Raw genomic sequence first — 18,395 nt, 5'->3', positions numbered from 1 at the left:
AATCTGTTAGGTAATTACAGATGTTTATAATGGGTTTAGCTGGTAATTTCACTGGATTTTAGCCTCCAGTGAAAGTGAGCCATAAAGTCAAAAATCATAAATCTTCACGTAAAGCCGTATTCAATATCAATCCCAATTGTAATCTATAATCCGAACATTAACTGATCAAAATAAATATTTTGAAATTATGTCAAAAAAAATCCAATTCCATCGAAAAAAGCGATTGGGATCATTTTAAAAATGGCGGTTGGTGACTGTAACTTTAAGATGCAACACAAGTAAATGAAACTATGGAATTAGTTTATCATATATTGAGTGATTAGTACATACTACATTGAGTGATTAGTACATAACTTACCAGCTGATAGAAGCGTTTATCGTGCGGCGTCGCCATGGTAACGTGTTAGTACTCTGCGACGGGACAATCAGCGGCATGCATTAGTTACGTGCGGGGGTGTGATGCTGAAACCAGAAGTGCCGTCACACCAGATTAGTCATGTTAGTTGCGCGCACGGCCAGTTTCTTCATTCAGAGTAACAGTCAAAGTTACTGTTACTTTTTTCAAAATTCGTTGTTGCAAATTTTATGGCTTTTACTTTAGTGATTTTTGTGTTATTTACTTTTAATTCATGAAGTAACTGGCAATCATGCTAGTAATGATTGTGATCGAAGAAGATAGTAGAAGCATTTGCTCGTGTTGTTCAAAAGCCCCGTTTCCATTATGCAAGTACTTGCATGCGTGACGTCACACTTATGTGTTCAAAATTATCTTCATTAAACTTGCAGCTTGCATGTTTACGTTTCCACTACTCAAGCTGCATACAAGTTGCACCTTGCATGCAGGCTACTTGCGTAATGGAATCACGGCTTGAGAATATAGAATTATTTACAATTCATATTAAATAGATGGATTATTAACTGGCAATGTAAATATATGGTAATGTTTTAATCTGTATCTCAATCTATACTCGTATTACAAAGAGGAAAAGTTCGCGAGTTTATTTATAAGTTTGTATGGGCTAGTCTTGAAAACTTCTAAACCAATTTTGAAAAGTCTATCACTAATAGGGAGCTACATTACTCCCGAGTACTACAGGCTTTTTATCCCAGGAAAATTTCACGCGGAGAAGGCCACGCACACAAGCTAGTCTGTAATTAAGTGGTGATTATGAACTTGCTGCTTTGATAAGAAACTCTTTTACTATGGTTAACATAAATTACTGCCTTATATTATGCGATAATACAATATTTGATGATTTGACTATCAAATTAGATTAAATAGTTGTATTTGTACTGCTTTTGCTTCAGTAGAAACTACAATTGTTATGTTACATAAACAGTTTACATTTCAGACACAGTTCAAGGTAAAAGTTTTAAAGAAAAACAGTATTTCAAGGATGTTTTTAGAAGTCAACCAGAAAACTAACAAAACCTAAAAGTAAAAAAATATGTAAGAATTTAAATAAGTCACTTTTTGAGGATCTTTGTAACATTGGATTTACAAGCAATTTAAATCTTAAATGAGACATGCTTTTTCTGTTACTAAAATTTCGTAACAGGCGGTTAATTGTATATCGATATAATTTATCATGCATAATACCAGCGAAGAGTACGAATACACCATGAATATATAGATTATAACTTGCAACGATAGCCTAGTTGTTTGTGGAACGGGCTGCCGAGACGAATGTCCGCAGGTTCGAATCCCAAGGGCACACACCTCTGATTTTTCTAAAAAATTATGTGTGTATTCTTTGTGAATTATCGCTTGCTTTAACGGTGAAGGAAAACATCGTGAGGAAACCTGCATACCTGAGAAGTTCTCTATAGGAATTTCGAGGCAGTGTGAAGTCTACCAATCCGCACTAGGCCAGCGTGTCGGACTAAGGCCTAATCCCTCTCAGTAGTAGAGGAGGCCCATGCTCAGCAGTGGGCAAGTATATAATACAGGGCTGATATTATTATTATTATATATAGATTAATTGGCATTTCATTTTATTTGTTTACAAATGACCGAATCTTAATAAGTGCACAGTAAAGTGACCCCACTGCCCCTGACGGTAAGTGGAATGGCGTCCGTACATGCTTTCTTATAGTATACACGTGTAAGCAAGTTGTATAACGTTTTGTCAATTGACGTTCATAGTAACAATTTCATTAAACTTAAGAACAAATTCCATTATAGTGGCAGAAGTTTTTACAATGTTACAAAATATATAGGTATGAGACAACAACAAATTGACTAATATAGTGTGCAAAGCAAAGCAATGCTTAGTTTGTAAGCGCGGCGCGTTCCGGGATTAGCCTGAATATATCCGGCTTATTTTGTCGAACCCCTATCTCAATCCGCTATAATAGTTATATATATTTTCATTAGTAAGTAAAGATAGAAATATAATGTTTAGGGTACGATGGGGCATGGTGGAAATGTCCCTAAAAGTCCCTAAATAAAATAGAAAAGACACGTGTTGCTATCAATACAATAGATACGTTTGATTCATCACATTATTGTCTTAACAACTCAATACTATTCCATACCCTATTACTGCAATTAATATCACAAACTATACGTTAATTATTCAATATAATAATCCATAATACTAGCTTAACTTGACAAATATCTTTAACATTAGTTTCAAAATGGAGTCGTCAGGGTCTATAGCTGACGCTTCAATGAAATGTACTAAAGCAGGTGTTTTATCAGCTGGCAAAAAATCTGCCCGCCGACACGGAACACCGGTTTACCTGCAACAACGTTTATATATAGATTACATTCGTTACCAAGCAAACACGATATTTGTAACATTGATGCCGGTAATAAACAAAAATGTATACTACAAATTTAATATTATAACACATTAAAAATATATATCAAATGGTTATATACATTATACAGTCTTAATTGACAACATTTCATTTTTTGAACATACTCAATTGTTTATTTTATGAAACTAGATCTAAAATGATGGGACCCATATTTTTTCTTTTTTCAAACTCACATATTTTCATTAATGATTTTCACTTTGAATTTTGTTTTATTCTAAAACGACGTAAGCACCAAATGACGTCACATATACGGCTTAAGACGCAATGACTATAGTAAAAAAGAAGTGAAGTGACAGCTTTTTTGTTTCTCTCTGTCTCTTTGAAAGTGACAGTTGTGACGTATCAGAGTAGAAAAATTAAGAAACGGTATTTTTGTTTTAGGCACGTTAACATTTTGAAATGTTCTCAATAATAAAAAATTCGCAAAACTATGCTTAGTTAAAACACAAATTTACTCGATCAGCTATAAGTCAAAACCCGCCATCTTGCCTCTTAATAAGGTTCGAACTAGAAAATCGTTGATGTTTTTGGCAGCTATTGAAGCAATTCTTAACAAACTCTTAACGCTAAAACAAGTTTATAAGTGAAACTGATTATGTCTGGAACTAACCTACTCGTTCTTTATTTGGACATATAAAATTATAGCTTATTTGTTATATTATGGACATACATAAATAAAAGAAGATACCACAATATAAAACAACAAACGTATATATTTTCAAATATAAAAGTAATTACACACATAAATAGGCCAGAGGCATAAAAAAATTAACAATTGCGTGACCGCATCCACTTAACATCCACGCTAAAAGTAACAATGTGAGGTCAAACACAATAGTGTATTACTATTATATATTAGGCTACAGTATGCTTATTAGTATCAGGCCAAATAATCTAACCAATCAATACATATTAGAGATCATATAATCTATACTATTATATAAAGCTGAAGAGTATGTTTGTTTGTTTGTTTGTTTGAACGCGCTAATCTCAAGAATTACCGGTCCAAACTGAAAAATTCTTTTTGCGTTGGATAGCCCTTTATTCCTGGAGTGCTATAGGCTATATATCATCACGCTATACCCAAAAGAAGCGGAGCAGTAATGGCTAATCTCAGGAACTATAGGTCCAACCTGAAAAATTATTTTTGCGTTGGATAGCCCTTTGTTCCTGGAGTGATATAGGCTATATATCATCACGCTATGACCAATAGGAGCGGAGTAGTAATGAAACATGTTGCAAAAACGGGGAAAAAATATTAGTTTTGAGAGCTTCCGTTGCGTGCGCTGCGTAAACGGTTAAAGTTATGCAACAATAATGTATGACGGGATTGTTCTTCTTAAAAAGTTCTAAAAAATATATTATAAAACAAAGTCCCCCGCTGCATCTGTCTGCCTGAACGTGTTAAACTCAAAACTACCCAACGTATTAAGATGAAATTTTGTATGGAGACAGTTTGAGACCCTGGGAGGAGAACATAGGCTCCCGGGAAACTACTACTTTTATAACGGAAAACTTTAGGCTGAATAGCTTTTTAACGCGGGCGGAGCCGCGGGCAAAAGTTAGTAGTATAGATAATGCCGACACAAACGAGCGTTATCCTTTGTACGGTTTCAATGGATTGGATTTAGTTTAACGTGTCAGGAAATAAGAATTAAAATATAAAACTGGAACAGTGGACACCTTATAACTAGGATACAAACAAAACAACATCATTCATTACATTTTTAATATCACCTTACTTATTTAACCGAACTCTTTGGTGGTTGATATAACCACTAGTGGCGAGATTAGCGGGTGGTTAACGGGGCTTCTACTCACAGTCTCGCGCTTACAAGGGATACAAAGAACAACATTATGCTTCTTCGGCAATCAGATAAAAAGATATCTCAAAGTCTGCTCCCCCAGAACCTCGGTTTAGTTAAAGCCGCCACCTGTAATCTTTTTGCCTGTTCTAAAGTCAGCTACTTATACACCTGAAGTTACCTATATTCTGTACTTTCTGAAAACGACACCTCTCACGCTCGTGACTATCTTCAGCCCAGTTAAAAGACTAGAGAGTTCTGCTTTTAATCTTCTATACAACCCTAATATCAACGAACAAAATAATATGTCCCTCAAATAGCAAGCGATAAATTCCAGTAATAAGTTGACGTGTCCCACGCAGGGCGAACGGATGGCAGTGGCGCGGCTAAATCAGGAAACTGCGCTTTATGAGATGCCATCTCCCGTTACGGACGAAATAAACACCGGCCGATGACGGATACATATTACCATACTCTGTAAATATAGTCTTAATTCCAGTGACATTTGTCTGAAAGCACGGGATGACATGGCAATGATTTCCAAAATGATGGTTCATATTGTATTAATGTTACCATGAAGCGATTTTATTATGAAAATATAAGTTTTACGGGAAGTAGTAATTTATACGTGTTATATTTATCACTATATAACTGAATAATTTTAATTTCAATAAATCGCGTGATTTTATTAATAATCGTCATTTCAACTTTATTATAATAAAGTTATGTCTCAATATCTGTGTATACATAAAGTCTAGACTAGCACAGTTTAATATCAGTCATTTATTGAGGTAATAAAAACATAAACAAAGATACGAAAAACAAATTTACATTCGGATTTAACGCCAACCGAGGAGTCTTGGGTTGCTATGTGAAAATAGACAGATAAATTAAATATTATACCTAGTATTGTACACATGATTCGCTATAAAAGTATAGCTCGAGGAAGAAACCTTAGCATTTACCCTATTTAAATACAATACGCAAAAGTCGACGTAAAGAAGTGCTCGATATTTCTTTTTATTTAGCTCAGCATAGTGACTACAGTAAGCAGAAGGTAGAGTATAGTCTAAACATATTATCCAACGAGAAATGTTGCTTCATTTGACGATCGTTATAATTATCCCGGTCTACGGTCCGGTATCTCACTGGTTATAACCCTATACAGATCTTGATCACCGACTGTAAGACACCCTTCACCAATTTGGGATTCAATGTCATACGGATACAAAACAACTAAAACAGTCCCACATTGCCATATCGCAAAAATCTTTCATTAGACGTTACACAACATTAAACGAAGGTAGTAGAAAACTATCCCTATGCCTTATTGAAGCTATCGGCGAATAATTTGAAGAATAACTTGGCGAATAAATATACCTACGGATTATGAATAGCAAACATACCCGATTAAGCTCTTTACATACTAGTATTCGTGATAATAGTCTGTACTCGGCAAGTATCTAAATTCATGTATTAATAGAGAAAACCGCAGAGCTGTCATCCATCTCGCGGTCGTGATGTCATAATAAAGTTATGGCGTTACGGATCAAGATTTCACAACCGCAACCATTGTGCCAGTGTAACTGTAAGCAACACCGTGGTTTCCACGGACACAATTTCACTTTGAATGCAACAATAGACTGCATTACCTATTTAGCATACTCGCGTAATGGTTTATCAATGTAGGAAAAGTGATGGAGCGAAATGATACCAAACTAGCAAGTTTATTCTTGTATGGAATCTAATTCAAAATTTATAATGCAGAAAAAATAAGTAGGTCACTTAATACAAAGAGATTACTAGCTTTGCAATGCCAAAGATTCGTGTAAACATGCTTGGTATATTTTAATACAGCCGATCGTGCTAGTGTTATACATCAGTATATTGTGAGGCAGCCGGTACTACCCTGTTTAAATAACCCACTTATGAACGGTCTACTGCTTGCCACTACCGCTTATAACAAGTTCTTGCTAAATCAAATTAACGTAGACGATTAGGGGCCTCGTCCACCGATCGATACGTGAATAAAATAATATTTTGAAAATGCAAACGATTTGACGTTTTACTTATATTCAATTTGCGAAATCACCGCTTTTTTGTCTGTGAATCATGTAATAAATTTTAAAGCTGGCATACAATGCGCCGCCATATAAATTTATAATACCGTTGGCGCATAACATAATGTTATAATGTCCATGATCACTATTCGCACATACATGTTAACATGGAAGCAATGTCATTGGTGTAAGTAGATTATTTCAAAAACTAGTTGCTACTATTCTGATTTCACCGCGTGTTTATGAGACCTTAATTTACTTACCCATTAGTATATCTTAAAACTATGTTAGAGCGAGGCAAATTATAGATAAGCAAGTACATGGAGAAGTTATCAGATAATTGAAGTGCCTGTACAATGTACATAGGCACGAAGCTCTCAGAACCGATGGCTAACTTGGCTTAATAGATTTCAGGTCTTGTACTTTAATCCGTGTTAATAATGACTGACACATCAATATCAAGGGAACTTTTTTAGTTATTCCAGTGGATTAACAAACATGGGGAGATATTCCACCGAAAATATTTTTCCCTTTAATCCAGCCCTATACCCTCGCGTTGTTTATATTTATAAAGTAACGTATATTTTCTGAACAAAAGTATTTCCAACAGAATTCACAGTTCATAAGGTCGTTAATCTTAATCGCTACAAGAAAACTTTAACGTACCATGAAGAAAGAGGTGTGGAAGAAGATAACAAGATGATAATAGAATGCAATGGATACAAATAAAATAACATCAATATGTAGCGACAGCAGATACCAGTCTATACACAAAAAAAAACAAACGGTTTCTAAAATTTTACAGTAAACAACACTACAAATACAGTTCAAGGACTAACAAATTAAGAACCTCCATGAATACAATCGCACAACGCGATAAAACAAAGACAACAATGGACACAAATCAGCTCATAAACATCCGTATTTTACGTGACGACAAAAATACCTACACGACATCGATAAATCGGACACTTCACGACCCGATTGTCGTACGCGGTCGTACGTGTATTACCTCAAGTAATAACACGTAACAATTATTTAGGTTACGTTGCGGCCAGCCGAGCGTTAGCTGTTGCACTGTCCACGCACCGTGAGCAAACTAAACGGATTACTGAAATTATCACAATTCCGATTGCAAACACTAAATTATGGAAGACTGGCCTTTCCAGTCTAGATAATAAACAAAACATCAGCAATCCTACCAATTATGTAAGCAAAACTGTTAGGTTTCACTCTTATTTTTAGTTACATATACAACAAGATACTCGGGTAATCCTATTATTTTTCATACTTCGCATAAATATTTTTGTATGTGCAAAGACGAAATTCCAGTCGTCAAAAAAGCGTTGAGCCTTCTAAAGTATAAAAGAAGGCGAGGACAACCTTCCTACCTGGTGGACTAATAAAACCAAAACTTTAAACAGATATAAAATACCCAAACAGCCAACCCTAGACAGAACGATACGCATACATATTAAGGCGATACCTCAAGGTCCATTTTCATACATTTTGTTTCGGCTTTAATCTGGGTAACTAAACAAGTATTGGCAAGTAAAGAATTTAAATTCACGTCTAGTTAGTGATTAGTTCTCGCAGTTGAAAGAAAAACGTAAAAATAATTAATAATCATGGATATTTCGGCCTTTAAAATTTAATATGACGAAATTTTAAAGGCAGAAATATCCATGATAGCCTTAAGAGAGCCTCCCCTGCGTAAATTGGAAATGAGCAAAGAAGAAGAAGCATTTATATTAAGAAACAAATTATCTACACAACAAACTGCAGCAACGAAACCTCTAATAGTTTGGCTCTTGGAGATGATAGGTTTTTATGCTGAAAGTCATGATAATTCCTAATGTGTGACGAAAATAATCCAATATCGCGATAACAGTTTCAAATTAAATGCATGTCCAATCGATACGAGCCACACGGGCACATTAGCCACACGTTCCACGGAGAAATTTTATTACGGCATAAATGACCGGCCGAATAAATTGATCATCCCACATTTCCTATATTTATTTTTATTATACATCGTGGTGAAAGTGGTGTGTTGATTTATGTACTTATGAGGGCGACACAGTTTATATTTATAATATTTATTTAAGGCCCGTGTACTTTGACAACACACGTTATAACCTAGTATCTCCTTGCAAGAGAAACTCAAATATAAATTGCAATCTCGAGCCTGCGTACTTTATCGAGTTTTCCAAGGCACGGAAATTAGCTGTGCAGTGTTAATTCAGTTCATCCTGCGGAGGTCGTTTATAATGCATACTTGTCAAACGCTGCATTTCACATCTACATACATTTAACTAACGTATATAATATATTTAACATAATTTACAACTTATTATAATCGTAAGCAATATTTAATATAGGAGCAGGTTGCATAATGGTAATCTACACGCCATAAACTTTTTTAACATTATTTTGAAGGAGGGACCATTCATTTTATAAGGCATCCACTCATATCGGACACCAATACATTCCCCAGTAAAACAATCAAATCGCAAAACCAACATGAAACTTGCACCAAACAGTTTTGTGGACCTCCACAGCGGACATCTGCAGCCATTACGCCAAATATGACCAGTGTACAAAACAAAAACCGTGTAAGTGGTAATGGAGCACGTTTAGGATGCTGGGCGGAAGAGGATGCGCGGTGATTGCCCTCTGTCGGGGCCGCGCCGCCCGCCGCGCCGATCCACTTCCCATCTGCTCTGTACTTCGCCACGCACACGTATGCCCGTACGTTTTAATTGAGCGATTATTTGTTTCCCGTACTGTACATTACGGGAATTTTATTCGCGTTTAGTCATGCTAAAAATAAAGTTGCGTTGGTAAATCCATACTGTACTATTTATGAGCTGTATGACCGCACCTTTGCGCTTAGCAAACATGAAATGCAATCAATAGTGACTCCGTGGCGCCATAAGAGAAGACGAAGAAAAAGGAGGTGGATAAATTTATTCTCTATTAAAAAATAAATGTTTTGCGCTCTCTACTTGTTGGCTATTACAAACACTAGAGTATATGAATTAATTACAAATCTGAGCGCTGTAGGACTCGTATCTCATTCAGCGCATCCTGGCAAATGTCAGAATGATGTATGTGGAAACTGCAAACCCGTGTTAGATCGTAGGTGGTAGATAACTCTTTTTACCGTAGAGCTGTATTCGATTGATACTCGTAACTCTACAGATAACTAGTTTTTGTAAATGTATTACATCTTTCGTAATAGGATAGTACTATAAAATACTGGGAAAATGAAACTTCCCATAGCAGAATGAATTAAATTACTTAGAACATGAGAAACAATAGCTCGTGTATTTATAAATAAAGATTACACACACACAACCATACCGACAATACTATATAAAGCCATAACTGACAAACAGATGATTATCTACGGCCACGCTCACAAACAAACAAAACGCATAACTGTAAAAAAAATGTAATGGAAATACACATACATGTGGAAACAGAAATAGTTAATGAGAAAGCAGCTCTAACTAGTCCATATAACCACACTTATACGGTCAAAGCTAGAAAGTTATACTCGCAAGCTTTTCATAAAAGTTAATTGCGGTTGAAGTGTTCATTAAAATATATTTTATGCACACATGTTTTAAACTGTATTCAAAAGTCACTTTGAATCTATAGCATGAGCGATTTATACATTTGATGTAATTGATGTCATGAGTCATGGCTCATGACTAATAAGTTATGACATTTTTGAACAGCAGATTATTCTTAACAATAACATTACTTAACAAGGATTGAGATTTGTCTTCGGATAGGCTATATAAAACCACAATTACTACTTTACATAGCATTTTATATTTAAAAAACTAGTTTATTTTACATTACCTAAAATGAACATTATGTTTAAGTTATTCTTTAATACCTAAGCAAATACCACTTTCCCTGAGGCCATATTTCACATTGCATAACAATAGGAACCGAGGCCGACAGGCTTCATACCGTAAATAGCGTTCGTACAAGTGGGTCAGTGTGATAATATTCCTTCCGAGTACACAAATATAATTGGTTTGGGTTATTTTACCAATACTGACCCATGCCATGGTGCAAAAGGAACACCACAGCATACTATGATATTTTCGTTCTAGTGTAAATTGATGAACCACATAACGAAAAGGTGTTTTGATGAAGCATTACAAATAACAATTAGGTAATTATTTTTCCTATTTCAAAATTTTATGAAACTATTGAAAGTGAAGAATGAGTTTTTAAACTATGCAGTTCTTCCAAACTAGGGATGCAAGCAAATTTAATGCTAATATTCAGTAAGTACCAAACTCTATGATACCGATGATACATAATAATACTAATAGAAGATAGATGATAACGGTAGCAGGGCGATCTCGTAGTAATTTGTATTCAAACCTAATCCATTAAGAAGAAGCATGCGACATCGTTTTCGAGTAACAAAATCGCAAAGGCGTGGCCGTGGGTAGCATATAACTGCATTTCTTACGAGGTTACACTCAATAAAAGATTAAGGAACCGACTGCATTCAACCATGACCTTAAATGTTCTACAATACAGAGCTCACGGAAAACGAGATTTAACTCTGTTAAGGATAAGACGATGCATACAACTCCTACTACGATATTAAAATAGTTATAATAATAAAACGCAAAGAAACGTATACGAGGAAAGAAACTACAAAGGATTTATTGCAGCATAAAGATAAACCAACAATGATATCCAATTCAAATGGAACAGCAAGAATTATTAAAAATAAATACAAGATATTGTTTTAAATAATATTTAAAACCAATTTCGTCAAGATCATTTCGCGAATTTGAGGGCCATAGTTTGTAAAAGTTCGCGGTATTTGATTGCGGCAAACACAATGGCTATCGGATTACAATACGATTCTCACGTGTCACGGGGCGAGGCGAATACTCTCACGTCCTCGCCAATACTTAACGCAGCAAACCACGATTCATAACAGTTTGTGGACTTAAATTCTTAATTTCTGAACGTCTTACCCTGGCTGACTCGACTGCCTCGGTGGCGTAGTTGTACTGCACGCGCGGTACGGCAGCGCTCTGAGGTCCTGGGTTCGAATCCCGGGTCGGGCGAAAGTGATATTTGGGTTTTTCTGCTCAGTATCAGCCCGGAGTCTGGAATTTGTGCCCGATATGGCGATAGGCTCGCCCCCTATCACATCATGGGACGGAACACACTTGGCGAAAAGTGGGTGCCATGGTTGCACCTCTGCATACCCCTTCGGGGATAAAATGCGTGATGTTGTGTGTGTGTCTTACTATAACCAAAAAAAAAAAAAAAACAAAAACCACAGTACCAATTATCTAATTAAAAAATTATCAAGAATTGAATATCATTAAAAATAAAGGAAATCTCGGATAATATAGTATCGAAATGCCAGGTATTTATTAACCGAAGTAAATGCAAGATATCTGACATTTGCATAGAATGCGAGGTCATCCACCATGGTATTGCAATTGCAATAACAGCTCTGTTTCCTCCAAACGATAAAATGGGAAATACTATAGATTTAGTTCCACTTGAAAAAATATGAGCAAAGCACAATAGACAACAGATCCATTGATAAGATATTCTCAGTAACTGCTTAATCTTGACACCTATGCCAGTTGTGATTACTACACGAGTCATATCAAAACAATTACGGAAGATCATTCATTATTCATAGAATTGTCTAGAAGGTCAATATAAACCTTCGATCATGGTAGAAATCAAACAAGCGGTGGTATATAAAAATAAACAACTCAGGAAACCCATTTATTCTTGGTACGTTAGCCTCTTGTTATCGACTATTATAACACAGATACCACCAATGATAAATTTTAATCAACGTGCATGATGTCATTTGTGGGAAATGAATACAATTTTGTATTAAACTTCGTCTGTATAATTCTTTAATATGACTAAAAATTATATACAAAACAATGATTATGGAATTGATGATACCTATCTAGGCACTAGAGTTCCGATAGCGTCCCCTTGTAGGCGCTGGAGTTCATTAGTAAGGATGATCGAAAGGCATTCATAAAGTAGTAATTTTTAAACCCAATAAAAGGATAAGACTCATGGCCACACATGATATCTAAAATAAAGCAATTTCGTGGGCACTAGACAATGATCGATTCTCAAACGGGCAGTAGAAGAAACCTATGCCATGACAGACAGAAGAACTATGTATCTGCCTATGTTATGACAAGTACGTTAAAATATTCGTTGACGAATTCTTTTCCAAATGACAGAGTGTTCAATATCCATTTAAAAACCATTTTTCCACCAACATTATTTAGAAGTTACTGATTAACCATATAAACATATTCGCATTATCAGTACCTGATGAATCATGAAATGATTATGCAGATAGTGCGGTTATATACAAACATTTGCCAAATCTTGTCTCTACTGCTACGACTGGATGTTGCTTGTGTAGTTAGAGGGAGGGGTTATCAAGCCGTAAAACTTGTCCATTAAAGATATATTATGTATTTTTAAGACCAGCCAAAGCGCAAATGAGTCGTCTGATGTTTCGATAGCTCGGATACATTACACAAGTCTGGCAAATGTTTATTTATTTATTTAGCACTTAATATACAAATATATACAGGCGGATCTTAGGGTAGTGCAGAGATAATCAAGGTAGGTGCATGAAAGGAAGATAGAAAATCCAAAATATAAAAAAAAAATTGTTCGCTTTAATTTTCCGCTCAAAACCAGGAATGGAATTTAACGAAAAAAGAATACTTACAAAAAATCAACTCACGCTAAAAAGGTCGGCAGATGTGAATTGTCAGTGGAATTTCCAAGTGACAACAAATATACGAGTACATTGTATTGCTATTTTAAATGTCTACCTATGGCTGTAGATAGGGTATATTAAATAATGAGCCACTATCATTTACAAGGAACGATAAATTATAACTGTATGACTAAACACCATTATAAACCTATACCTATAACGTGTTACAGATTATACTTATTACGTGGCAAATTTGAACTTTATAGGCAATTTGAAATAGCGGAACAGTAGTATACATCTTGACTACAGACCAGTCTTGAAAGATTTTTTCCTAACACTATGAATATGTCATTTTTGACAAAGTTATCCATTATATTATTGATTATAATCTTGTCTGTTAACCTGTGGGATGCAACACATGCAGGGGAAGTTCGTTTGTGTGCGAAAATGACAGCAACCAGTAATAAATATAAATTGGTTTAGTCGTTTATTCCTAAACAAAAACACAAATTTATTAATATAATAATACGAATAATAAGCACCGAATCGAAATAAAACCAACGGATAAATACTAAATCGTTGTGTAGACGGAAACCGGCAATCATCGCGTTTCACTGGACCTACTGCACAACTGGCTATAAGTAATAAATATATTTGACACATTCAATTGCTTGTCTAGTTACAAGTGCTTTGGTTGAGGTTTGGAAATATCCAGACCTTTCCATGAAAGAATATGTCACGTTATCGTCATAAATGATGATTGTTCAACTAATGAACACTATGACAAAAACATTTCTTCAGAAAAAAAGTATAGTATATTTAACCACGGCAAGCCCTCGGATTAATGGTGTAGAATGATAACTAGATAGTCAAACGGTTTAGCAGCTGATATATATAATTCATTCACGATGTCAAATATACTAGCAAATTATACCATATGTTCTGCTAAAATAGTTTAGATTTCGATCCTGACTGGCAAAACAACGAACGACAAAAACATCTGACGCGTCACATACACAAAAGAAAATGTTTATCACAAATGTTAGTTCATTCACCTGGCTATTTTGATAATGTTTGTCGAATGCTGCTTCTTTATCAAAAGATTTAGACGAGGACGTTATCCTATCAAATAGAGAATAGAATCTCAAAAACTGCACAATTTCACTGAAACTTTCCACTGACACGAGGTTCGATGTATCGAAACTAATTGGGACTGAACTGGGAACAGGTAAACGATTGCTCATCGAAATAGATAAGCTATCGAGCGTCAAGTGTTCACAACAATGTGTTATCTGGCGCGGACATTGATAATAAAGTAAAACTTTAGAACTGCCAAGCTATTGCGTCGATTTATCGGGTTTATCGAAATATACTAAGACAACGTAATATTATTCAGATGGAAGGGGTAACAATAGGAAGATAGGTTTGTTTACTTAATGTTTTCTTTGTCGTCCTGTGATATTTCTACTTTTTAGTATGTTTGGAAAAGTATAACTATCATGTTTTCTAAATATATGATCACAAATACGCCATACCAAATAAAAAATTTGCGAAATAGAAGAAAAACACAAATAAAAAATTTACATTTATAACTAATATGAACCTATTTATTAATTTTGTCTATAATAGATGCTGTTAATTGCAGACTATGGTACTCGTCTTATTTGGGACGACAAAATGAAAAGGTCACATAAATTATATGAAACATGGTACAGTACAATTGTTGGTACAAAGCTGTATTGTGACACATGTAAGGAAAACTAATTCCTATTAACGTAGTGTGATGACGTCCGTGGAATTGAATATTTTTTCTCCGTAAATCGGATGACTACTACAATGTATGCAAAGATTTCCATATGGGCGCATGTCTTCAAGATATATTGTCAATGTTTGTGTACACAGCTCTCAGACACAGCTGCATTTACTAAGTATATGACACAACTGGCCACACATTGTATCTACGAGTGATAACTTTAGAAAAATTTAAATCATGTATCATGATATTTTTTACTATAGAGCCGCGCACAACAGAAAATTCATGGATACTATTATTTTTTTTTTTGAAAATGGAATACAAAATTCCATTTTCAAAAACAAAAATAATAGTATTACATATCTTATTAACATTGAGTACGCGTAATGCCCTGCGCCTTTTATGGCCTCCCTACATTTCCGTCTTCGTCGAAAGCGCAGCGAAAGTAATCAGGTCTATTTCATAATAACTTCCTAGATATCCTTTTGAGATATGGCATAAGCTGTATATCTCTGGACATAATATTTTTTATATTAATATTTGTATCAATACACAGAGTAAAAGCACTTACCTCTGATGTTAAAAATATGTTTTGAAGCAATAATTGTTATTTTTACTTTACGTCGCTTACCTAACAATACCACGTAAGTGAATTTTAGAATTTTAATCTGAAATGTTTGTATCTTGTACAAAACCAGCATTTGTCCGCGCTTGGCCCGAGTGAAGAGTTTTTTTGGGATAAAAGTTCCGCTTTATACTTTCTAGCACGTAAATACTTTTACACGCTCTTAAACTACTGTTTAGCACTCAGGAGTAATGTAGCTTCCTATTAGTGAAAGAATTTAAAAAGTTTTTTTTTATTGCTTTGAATCACGAGATGAGCTTGTCGTTCACCTGATAGTAAGCAATATGACCGTCCATAAACAGGAGGAACATCATCAAATACCTTGTATTACAAAAGGATTTTTTGGTATTCTACTGTGCTCTCTATCCTGAGACATGGAATATAATTGGACATATACAGTAGTTACACTGGCTACATTGTTCTTCAAACCAGAACACAACAGTGACTACACACTGCTGCTTGGCAGCAGAAATAGACATTGCGGTGATGGTGTGGTGTGGTGTTCTAACAAGGTGGACTCTCACATATGAGAGACCTACCACCAGCAAAGTCTATTCAGAAGTTTCAGAGATTAACCCCTACAAAGCGATAAACAAAAAGACTCACAAACTTTACCTTTTTAAAATATTAGTAAACATGGGCAGGGAAAAAAAAACTTAAATATAAAATTTCAAGACTGTAAGATTGTAATTATGCATTATCTTTATAATGAGCCGAGTTGAGTAATGCTTGAGCAATTAATGCCAGAAAAGTTTATTTTATTAAAATTATGACTCACACTTGTTGCTAGTTAAGCAGATAACATTATATGAGTTTGTACATAAAAAATACTTGACTTGAAATATGTTATTTCAGCCAAATGTGTTGAGACAATAAGGATAACTAATGTTAAATTTAATTATAACCATTTGTAATTTAACTTGTTCTTAGTATGTTTTTTTTATTAATGTACATAATCATATAAATAATAGATAATTATCATGTGAAATGGTTATTATTTATTACTCAAATATTTGCTTCAAATTAAATAAGTATCAGTTTCGTGTAGCAGTCTGATATATTATACAAATTCTTATTACATTTCTATTTGAAAATTTCCAACCATACTTATTAATTGGTTTAAAATTATTTACTTATACACACTGGATAACAAATCCATAATTATGAAAATATATTAATACCTTTAAAAAATATTAATGAATTTGATTTTACATACATTTATATAGACTTAGCATACATTTAGAAGCAAGTGTTATGGCCTAGTGTTGTAAACTTTCATTAAATTTATGGGTAAACATGGAGCAGATAAGTACAACCAATATGGATGATACTTTAGTTACTGGTTTGATTTTAAATTAAAAAATCTGTTGACTGATTATGGTAAGTTGTGCATATTCAAATTGACATGCAATGTTAAATAATTCAAAGAAATATTTTGTTATAAATATCAATGGTTGTCACATGTTGGGAGTGGGATAAGGGCAAAAAGGTGATGTTGAGGTCAATTTAGACTCTTCAACCATTATTATTATTATTGAAACATTAAGAATCTAAATAAATATTAGAGCATAGACATAAATAATAACAAAGATGATTCCTATTTTTGTGTTCAGGTAGATTATAATAAAACAATTTAAAATTCTACAAATTAATAAGTTTTAGATAGTATGGTTAAATTTTAATTGTAAATTAATGTAAATAAGTTTAAGCAGTTTATAAAAAGTTTTTGAATATTTATTTAGGAGTGCCAAAAGATTGTGGGAGTATTTGAAGGTAATTATATATCTACTTACTGACTTATATCGAATTAAAATTATGGTAATATTTTCAATTAACAATAGTAGCTGTTCAAGGGATATGAGATGGGATCATAGATATTTCGCAATGCAAATCTTTACCTGAAACTTTTCGAACTGCTCCCGCTCGGCATCCAAGCTGTTCTTCTTCAATTGAAGCACTCGGGGCAACGATAACGACGCCATAGATTTTACACATGCAAAATGTACTACAAAAACTGATCCTTGAAATTGTATCTACCTACTCAAGAATCCAACACGATTAAAATTTCCAATTTATGCCCACTTTTTACTTGTTTTTAACACTTCAACTACACTAGCCTTCGACAAATCATACACACATTATTTTACTGCAAATTCGTATTGCAAAAATATTTAATAAATCGTCTCATAAATATTTAAAACGGGTAAATAAACCGCAAAACACGACACGACTTCCTCACATAAATTGAATGATTTAAAACGTAAGGACGTCAAACATATATGACAAGTGTGAACAAAATAGTGATTGACGAAACTAACGGTGAGTAGCAGGTAGCGGCTTGCTAGGTTAGCGAAACGTAACTATGTTTAAATTTATAACGATTTTCAACTATCATAAATAACTAGGTAGTAAGTAGTATACGCGTAAAGGGATTATGTCACACGACGTAAGAACTTCATTCGACTGTATCTATTTTTCTTCCCCTATTTTAAACGACTATAATTATATGATATTGTTTCATTTTTGTAAGCCCCAGAATTCCAGACATAAAGTT

At 34.3% G+C, this 18,395-nt stretch overlaps 1 protein-coding gene across 6 annotated transcripts in view; it reads right to left on the bottom strand.

The window, feature by feature from the left end:
• The window catches only part of LOC115439824 (huntingtin-interacting protein 1), a 38,910-nt gene extending 20,782 nt beyond the window's left edge, over positions 1–18,128 (bottom strand). For 4 of the 6 annotated variants that reach the window (XM_037438403.1, XM_037438406.1, XM_037438407.1 and 1 more), the window contains exon 1: positions 17,740–18,128. In XM_037438403.1, the coding sequence (XP_037294300.1) occupies positions 17,740–17,823 (84 nt within the window). In that variant the 5' untranslated portion in view covers positions 17,824–18,128. Of the gene's footprint in view, positions 1–358; positions 463–14,518; positions 14,702–17,739 lie in introns of those variants that run through there. The other 2 variants (XM_037438405.1, XM_037438404.1) reach the window with 2 other exon arrangements.
• Between the last annotated feature and the right edge of the window lie 267 nt (positions 18,129–18,395).

Source organism: Manduca sexta, chromosome 14, assembly GCF_014839805.1.
Source record: "Manduca sexta isolate Smith_Timp_Sample1 chromosome 14, JHU_Msex_v1.0, whole genome shotgun sequence".
NCBI classification, from domain to species: domain Eukaryota; kingdom Metazoa; phylum Arthropoda; class Insecta; order Lepidoptera; family Sphingidae; genus Manduca; species Manduca sexta.
The sequence above is the reverse complement of the archived record's forward strand: the minus strand, read 5'-3'. Positions and strand labels throughout refer to the sequence as shown.